At 43.6% G+C, this 9,026-nt stretch overlaps 1 protein-coding gene across 1 annotated transcript in view; it reads right to left on the bottom strand.

The window, feature by feature from the left end:
* LOC104493602 (cytosolic phospholipase A2 epsilon-like) overlaps positions 1-6,216 on the bottom strand; it is a 35,160-nt gene extending 28,944 nt beyond the window's left edge. The window contains exons 1-2 of the mRNA XM_010136318.1: positions 6,130-6,216; positions 5,397-5,432 (exon numbers count right to left, since the gene is read on the bottom strand). Of these exons, the coding sequence (XP_010134620.1) occupies positions 5,397-5,432; positions 6,130-6,216 (123 nt within the window). The remainder of the gene's footprint in view (positions 1-5,396; positions 5,433-6,129) is intronic.
* Between the last annotated feature and the right edge of the window lie 2,810 nt (positions 6,217-9,026).

Raw genomic sequence — 9,026 nt, 5'->3', positions numbered from 1 at the left:
TCTTTCCCCATTTCACCTTAGAGATTACTAAACTTTCTTCTCCCACACTAACATCTCCTCTGTTTCATAGGTACCATCTTTTCTTTTAAAACCAATGTATGTACAGATATAATTTCTCTCAGCGCTTGCTTAAAACTAGTATTTAGCTTTCACAGAATCATTTTGGTTGGAAGATGCCTTTAAGATCATCAAGTCCAACCATTAACCCAGCACTGCCAGGTCACCACTAAACTATGTCCTTCAACACCACATCCACACATCTTTAAAATCCCTCCAGGGATGGTGACTCCACCACTTCCCTTGGGAGCCTGCTCCAATGCAACACTTTTTGTAAAAGGATTTTTACGTTTTTCCTAATCTCTAGCCTAAACTTTCTCTGGCACAACTTGAGGCCATTTCCTCTTGTCCTACCACTTATTACTTGGAAAAACAGACTGACCACCATCTCACTGCAACTTCCTTTCAGGTAGTAGTAGAGAGTGATGAGGTCCTCCCTGAACCTCCTTTTCTCCAGGCTAAACATCCCTGATTCCCTCAGCCGCTCCTGATTAGACTTATTCTCTAGACCCTTCAGGAGCTTCATTGCCCTTCTTTGGCACTTGAGGCCATTTCCTCTTGTCCTACCACTTATTACTTGGAAAAACAGACTGACCACCATCTCACTGCAACTTCCTTTCAGGTAGTAGTAGAGAGTGATGAGGTCCTCCCTGAACCTCCTTTTCTCCAGGCTAAACATCCCTGATTCCCTCAGCCGCTCCTGATTAGACTTATTCTCTAGACCCTTCAGGAGCTTCATTGCCCTTCTTTGGCCACTCTCCAGCACCTCAATGTCCTTCTTGTAGTGAGGGGCCCAAAACTGGACACAGAATTCAAGATGCAGCCTCACCAGTGCCCAGTACAGGGGACAATCACTTCCCTGCTCCTGCTGGCCACACTATTTCTAATACAAGCCAGGATGTCGTTGGCCTTCTTGGCCACCTGGGCACAGAGGTGAGTGTACTGATTCTGGTTTAGAACTTAAACAGGTGCTTTGTGCCCAGAACCTTGTCCAATCATTCTATCTATACTAGTTGGTGAGAAGAGATACTAACTCTACCCTCAAACCCTCTCACCCTTGAATTCATAGACATACTACACCCTAGTAAAGTGTGCTAACACACACACGGGGTTTATTATTTTGCATCTGAAGCGCCTGTATTAATCAAAGGTGGCAGAAGTAAGAACGATGTACCAGAAAATGATGTTAACTAACAACATTGACTTTGCTACTGTTTCCTTCATACATACTGCACATTTTGCTGGACCATTTCTCTTTCCAGCTGTAGCACAAGAGTTACCCTGAAGTGTTTCACAATGGTTTGACAAAGTGTTAAGCAGTTGGGACCATGACATGATATTGGACAGTAACACAACGTAATAAAGCAAGTCCTTGCTCTCAACAAGAAAAACCTCAGCACCTCAGAAAATGCAGCAGAGATGAAGAACAAACCTCCAAGAAACAGCCTGGGTAATCCCCAGCATAGTGTCTTCTAATTCCCTTCAGGTCAGCAAGGGTGATGCAGAGTTGCATCTTCTCAGCAAGAAGATGCCGAGTTGAAGGTCATGAGACAGCAGTGGAAGGGCCAGAGCAGACACTGATGTGGGCACATTTGTTCTCCGTTATCTTACCCTGTCCAGACTCTAGCACATGGCAGTTTAATGCTGCATAGATTCAAACAATTTAATTGTTAGCTGTGGGACATTTCAGCTGTCTCAATGGGTACATGACACCTCTACCTGCTCTGTTGTCCCAATCATGTTCACCAAGAGGAACTTGGACAGGCGCACCTTGAAAGAAAACAAACAGTAATTCTCCCAGGGGTGGGGGAGTGGGGAAGGGGAGGGGGGAGGGCTTGAAGATTGCAGTCTCCAATCACAAGCAACCAAAACACGTCATGCCCAGACTGTAGAGTCGAACTGCCAGAACTACTTTTCTGTATGCACCAAGTAGAACTGGGTAAAACACAGAAGCACTCCTACGCGTGTTGTCGAAAGAAAAGGGTTAACAGTCACCGAGATACCAGTTTTACAACCAGATGGGCTTGTGTACTTGATGAATGGGCAGGGAGAGGTTGGGGAGGTGACATCAGGCCTAGGTAGCATTGACATTAAAGACCTTAATCTTAAAGACAAAGACAGTAGGAACATCAAATAATGACAGCAGGAGCCTCGAGCTAAGAGAATGGTAAAATTCTGATTTCATCTGTAAAGTTCGGAGTGAGGAATGACTAACCAATCATTTGCTTGATCCCTGCTTTCCCCGCTCAATAAATCCTAAATGTTTTTGTCCTCAGCAGTGCTCTTTCAGCAGAAGCGGTGGAGCATGTCTTTACCCAGCAAGGATGGGACTTGCATGCCTTGAAGAACAGACTAGAAAAGAAGTTCCTCATCCCAGGGAAGTGCTATAACCACTAAGCTGGACACCATTTTCATTTGCCTTTGCTCAGCTGTTTGAAAACAAGCATCTAAGCCCCTGCCTTGTGCATCTCAAGAGGACAGTGGTGTTTCACTGCAGGCCTAAGTGGCCTAAGGATTTAAGAAAGAAGGCTCTTTCTGTGCTCAGCTGTCTCTGTGCTCAGCTGTCTCTGTTAGCTGGATGCACCTACTTAGGCAGTTCCCTGCGCAGCTGTTACAGCGCCCCTTTGGATGTGTCTAATTCTCCAAACAGAGAATCCATCCTCAGTGCTTCTCTCTGGTTTGTAGAGTCAGTTCCCATACTAGAGACTTGAAAGTCAGACCTTATAACTCCTAATATTTAGGTGCCTGAATGCTTTCTTAAGTCTAGCTGTCAGCAACTTACTCAAAGTCATACAGAAAAACTTCTGAGGTGCCGTATCTTAAACTGGATAATCTGCAATGACTTCCTCATGTTTCCCTTTAATGTGGTGATGACCATATCACAGGTTAGGTAAGTTCTGATGCCAGAAGCATCCCAGGTCAGTTATTATGCATACTTTGACTTTCAACTCCTGTATTTATTTCACCTGAGACATGATCACTACCTCATAAACCGGAAACGCAAGGCAGGTATTTTAATAATCACTGTTGAAACTACTTGAATATATGAGATTGCAAATGCAGGTCTTAATCACACTATCCTGCGTCAGATAAAAGTTCAATTAAGTCCTGTGGCACACTTGTGCAATCCCTGTGTATCTAGTCCCAAGGAAGTCAATAGGAGTGTTCGTGTATGTGAGTGCTCATCCATAAGAATAAGAGTTACATAACTGGGCTCTAAAACTGCTCTATTTCAGTAAAATTCCAAATTTAAAAATCTTTAATAGAAGTATTTTTTTTTCATGAGGAGACTAGAGTGAATCACACACAAAATTCCCAAGTTCAAGAGCAAAGCCATTTACCAAAGTAAAACAGTGTGTCAGACCTATTTGGAGCAGAGCACTCCTCCCTGAGCTTTCTCTTCAAAAAGGAACAGAAATCTCACCACTGCTTTAAAAACCTGTGAAGATCAACGACGAAAACACAGCCCTGTCAGAAAGAATGGCAGGACTTTGAAAGACAGATCTTTACCTTGCTTCTGACCTGGGTTAGGTATGCGTCACCTTTCAACTTCAAAGAGTTTTGGAACCTCAAGGGTAGGCAGGATTTCATGAGGTTGTTATGTCTGTTACCTCAGGCAAGGTCAAATAGCATGAAAGGACACACTTTTCCTTGTACTACATGTTTTGTATTTATTTCGCCCATTTTAAAACATCCCATAGCTGGGTCTTATTAAGTCAATAGAAGTCACTACGTATGTTCTAGAAAAAGAAAAATAATGGAGCAGCAGTGACTCAGGGCCTGTTTCTTTCCAAGAGCTATGTAAAACTTGTGGCTTCAGATTGCCGTTTTAATGTGATTTTTCTTCTCTTCATATCTGCAGCTCCACAGCTGGATTTGCACGTTAAAATAAATCCAAGTCTTAGAGGAGAAACCAAGTCAAGCATTGCCACTGTTCGACGTGGCTTTTTCTCAAGACCATGCTAGCCTATATTATTCTGCTATGACACAGTAATCTGAGTAACCTAGAAAGTATTACTTTTTTGCCTGTCATCTTAAGGGCACTACCAACATTTTCTCACCAAAGATTTCACATATTCCCTTTAATATAAATGGCCACTCAGGTTTAAATCACACACATCCCAAGGGCTGCCCTGAAACTGACCCTCATAATGAAAGCTGATCTCCTTGACTGAATCACTGAGTAATAAAACACCAACTCAAATACATGCTTATATATTTATCATCATAAATGTCGACTTTCACGGATAAAAAAAAAAAAAAGCAGCTCAGGTCCTTCCTGACTTTTGTCTCTGCTTCACCACAGCATTTCACTTCAGAGAAGATAGGTGACCCTCAGGCACAATCAGGCATCAGATACAATCAAACCTTCACAAGGCAGATCAAATTTACCGTCATTTGGGAGAATCTCTGTGTCACTGCAATCCCCCTCATGGAACCAAAGCTCAGAACAAACCAGGCTGGGAAACCTCCATGACACTGAAGCAGGGGCAAGAGCCCATCCTTCTGACTGCAGATTCCCAGAGAGTTGTAACTGATACTGGCAGCCCCAACCCCCCTGCAGGTGTCTGAAGACAGCCTCATCCTGTTGCCGCTGCCATTGTTCCCACTCACTGGCTCACAGCAGCTTATCTGACGTATTTTCCTTTATGCTAATGCCTGTTAAAATGAACGTCTCCTGACTGCCCGGAGAGTTTTCATTTGCCTGCGCAAAGAATTCATCCTCACTTCAGTCTTTACAGAACACCTTGCTGCTCTTTTTTCAAGTTCAGGAGAGTTTGGGCACCGCTCCCACTCCTACCAGGCTGATGAGATTGGGTTGTCGGAAGACTGAACACAACACATTTACTCCACAGATTTACCTGTTCTGACATTGTGTTCTTAAACATCATGTTACACAGAGAATTGCAAACTTTATGACAGGTCATGGCAGTGCAAAGACTCCAAGGAGTACTAGACCACTAAGAAAAACTGAAAGACTGGTTTAAATGAAGTCTTCTAATGAAGGAGTAATGTATAAGTCAAGTGGGTGTTTCATCCAAAGAAACCAAAGGGGAAAACTGAAAAAGGGAAAAACGAAATAAATAACATAAGTAAAATACAAACCAGCCCAAATACAGTGCGACACTGACTCCAACACAGGCCACACTATTTAGAGTTTACTGAAAGCCAAGGCAACATTTCATCTACAGAGCTGAAGTCACTGCTCAGCTTTTCAGCGTTCTGTAAATACTGCAGCGCAGTTTTCCCCCAAGCCATTGAATTTCTAACATTTTTTTCCAGTGATCTACATTGAGCCTAGACAGCATTTAATAAAGGACCAGCTAATTACTACCTACCGTACTCACCGCTGGTGCTGAGGTGCCCGTAAAAGTCTAGGAAAGACAACACAAGGCAAAGTTAAGAAAACTAAACTACATAAGTTTAACTCTTATTTTAGGCTGGCATCTAAACGACACTCATTAGATGCTTTACCAGTCACCAAACCCATCACAACTCTGTGCCAGCTTCCTGTTTCCTTGACGTGAAGGGTTTGGGTTGGGGTTTTTTTTCTGGTTGGTTGGTTTGTTTTGTTTTTTAGGAAACACGGCAAGTAACATGTTAGCCCTAAAATACATCTTGAAAATGCAGACATGCCACAAGGTTCTATAAAGGGAAAACCAGCCTTTCAACCACAAGATCTGAGGAACAGCCAACTCGCTTTCTGTGGATCACCTGTACGCCACAAACAGCTCATTCTCCTCTGTGATCAGCTTAACTGGAATATCAAATTATTTTACCCACTTTACGCTTGCTACCAGCTTCTTTTGCTTACCTCATTTGAGCTTAAATTTGATCCCATTGCAGACCCAGTTGCATGTAAGTCCAATGTTAGAAGAAACCAAGTTGTACAGCTGGCAGGAGCTTCCCATGAAGATTAGAGGAGGAGGAATAGGGATTTTATGACGAGACTCTCCCGCCCCGCCCCTTTATTACATCCAGTCATGCAGCAGTCCCCTCCCTGCTTCCTGCAGCCTGTTAGGGCACCTCAACTGAGTCAGCAGAGCAAAGAGTGACTTCTTTTCTACCTACCTTGGTGCTTGAGGAGGACACTGAAGCCCCTTTCTGCACACGGATAGTTTTCTTGAAGATACTACTGCTAATAGAAAGTGACCCCATTGCAGTGCCACAGCCGAGTGACTGCAGGACCCACGCTCCCCTGCAGCTCCTTTGGGCACCTCGGCACTACGCAGTGGCCTTGCCACATGCTCAGTATTCTTTGCCCGGATGTTTAGCGTGTATCTAGGAAAAGAGTGAACCCATGTCCAGAAATCTTGTGGTTTGATTTTACATGCACCAAGTGGGGAGGGAGGAGCTACAAGCAGAAGGTGACCTGGGGGTGGAAGGGTGAGTCAGGAGAGAGGGGTGTGCTCTCTTGCGCAGCAGTTCACCTCTCCTCAGAGCTTACTTCAGAGGGAACTTCTGCCTGGTCGTTCTCACAGCAGGCCCAGCAGGGACCCTGTGGGAAACATTGGAGCACAAAACGTCCCCCGGTTCCTCTTCACTCTGGTATGCAGTGACCCGCTGCCTGTAAGACCAGTGTACTGTACAAGTCCTAAATTAGCACATATGTGCAGGGTGGCAGATTTTAGGGTGCGCGAGCCCGGACTCCAGCTCTGCTACGCTCTTTCTGCCCTCTCTGCCTGATGGCAAGAGGGGGCAAGTACTCGCTCTTGCATCACAAGATCCAAGTCACTGTTTTTGTATCAATCTATCTCATTCATATTGATGAATAGCTCACTTCACGGAGGTAAAGAAAACCTTGCAAACTGCAGTGGATGCCACCTAAATGCACTCCCCTGTGTCATGGAGGGAGCAATGGCACAAAGCAATTCTGCACAGAGGAAGAGAGGAGGCGGTGTCCAAGGACTGTCTCTAGAGTAAAATCATCCTTTTACACACAAGTTGCTTCGTTCTGTGTCGATGTCTGTGTGAAACACATACGATGATGGTTCAGAAGGTCTCAATCCAAGATGTGCAGTGGTACTACCTGATGTTTTCTGCCTAAAGCATTCAATGATCTGCTGCTTGCTCCATAGTCACACTTTGCACGGCCTTCTTAACGGATATGCATTCAGAGGAAAACAGCTCATAAATATGAATCTGCAGCACCTGAAATGCTCCTTGAAAAAGCAACCAAAAGACATTTCCAATGGATATGAACATCTCTACCCCAAAGACAAAATATCTCCCTTAACTTTTGTTAACTTCATTACTCTGTATCTGTGTTAAATACTTAGGAACAAATCTAAGGGGAGCAGTCACAGCTGAGAATCATTTACCTGAGCTCTTGGAAAACTAGTTCCTTCCAGCTTTTGAAAGAAGAACGATTTCCTGGGAAAAAAATCAGTGTTAAAATTTAGAGTGGGAATCTGCTTTCATTAAAAATGTCTATAAAACATCTTCTATCAAAGGAGTGTAGGTTCAGGTAGCAGGAGGTCAGCTTCCACGAGCTGTCCCAGCACATGTGTATCTACATACATTTATACCATCGCAGCTGTTTCACAGCCAGTATAAGACTCCCTGACATTACATTCTCTTACCCATGTCACTTCTAAGATCTGTGAGATACCACTTCACAATTTAGAACCTTATGCCAGAGTCAGTGCATCTTGCCTGCTGAATGATTTCCTGATGCTCAAATTATGTCTTCCCTCTCTCAGAATAGTGTCACCATTGCCACACCCAAATCACGTTCCTAAATAATTCTTCATCTCCTGCTCACGACCCCCACCAAGTTTTGTAGTTGACATTGTCTTCCTTTAATCACTGCTTGTCCAAACCATACAAGAAGGCTTTGGACTATAATATCTTTAAAAGCTTTGTGCTCATAAAGCTCTTTAAAAGCTTTGTGCTTACCTGTAACAGTAAGTCCTTGTTATTGCTGAGAAAACTTTAACTGTTGGTGACTTTTATTCAATCATGTCTGAACCTGAATTGAAATTTCTGGGAATGAGAGGTATAAAAATCACACTGGGAAGAGAAAGATCACACAAGCTGATCGAGGCCGGGAGGGATTGTACTTTTACTTAATGCACTACTGTGATTATGACAGATATGAAGAAAGACAAAGACCATTGAGAAACTCGAACTGAATGATTCCACATGCTTTTGATTGATAGGTTTTGGAGAGATAATACCTCACTCCTCCTACTCACTCACCCGAAGCAATTTCCTAACATAAAGTATGCAAACCTGCCGTCAGCTTTGTTGCAATAGAATTCCAAACCCAATCCTTGACTCAAAAAGCAGGAGCTCACAACTGTTACCTCTGTCTCTCCCTGTGCTCTGTAGATCTGAGCATCCCCAGCAGCACTTCTCTAACTTTGCAGGAACCACCTGGGGTCATGTGGCCGTTCCAGATTCATTCAACGCTTCAGAAACTGTTCAAGCATCTTTTTCCTAACCCCATCAGACCACAGGCGTGAGGAATACCAGCATCACCCTGTGTCAGCTAATTAGCCAGTAGTTCCTTTGGCATAAATGTGGCAAGACACATAGCCCAGAACTTTTATAGGGAAATCTAGAGCCAATTTGAATCTGAACCAATTCTCAGAATATCAGGAAGTCACCTTGTGTCACCAGGTAATTAACGGGGTAACAACTTCAACAGTCAGTCTGAGAGATGTTTGAGACCTAACAGCAGCTATGAAAACTCACAGATGGTTGCTTACAGGATCATGCTATTGCATTTAGCCGAGCTTGTGTGACAGGGCACAAGGGGGTGTTTTTCAAAAACAGAAATCGTTGTTGACCTACTTGGACCTTAAATAGAACAATTATGCCAATGCTGAATCACTTTGAAAAAAACAGCTCATGTGTCACTGAGCCTCAGCTCCTGCCTTAAAAAACCGGCACCAGTAATGCTGAACATCTCTTCTTTGTGATGTTTGATCAATAGCTGGAAAGTTACTCAAAAAAAATCTCTT

This window comes from Buceros rhinoceros, unplaced genomic scaffold (assembly GCF_000710305.1).
Source record: "Buceros rhinoceros silvestris isolate BGI_N320 unplaced genomic scaffold, ASM71030v1 scaffold7265, whole genome shotgun sequence".
NCBI lineage: Eukaryota > Metazoa > Chordata > Aves > Bucerotiformes > Bucerotidae > Buceros > Buceros rhinoceros.
Note: the sequence above shows the minus strand (reverse complement) of the source record. Positions and strands in the feature narration are given on the sequence as shown.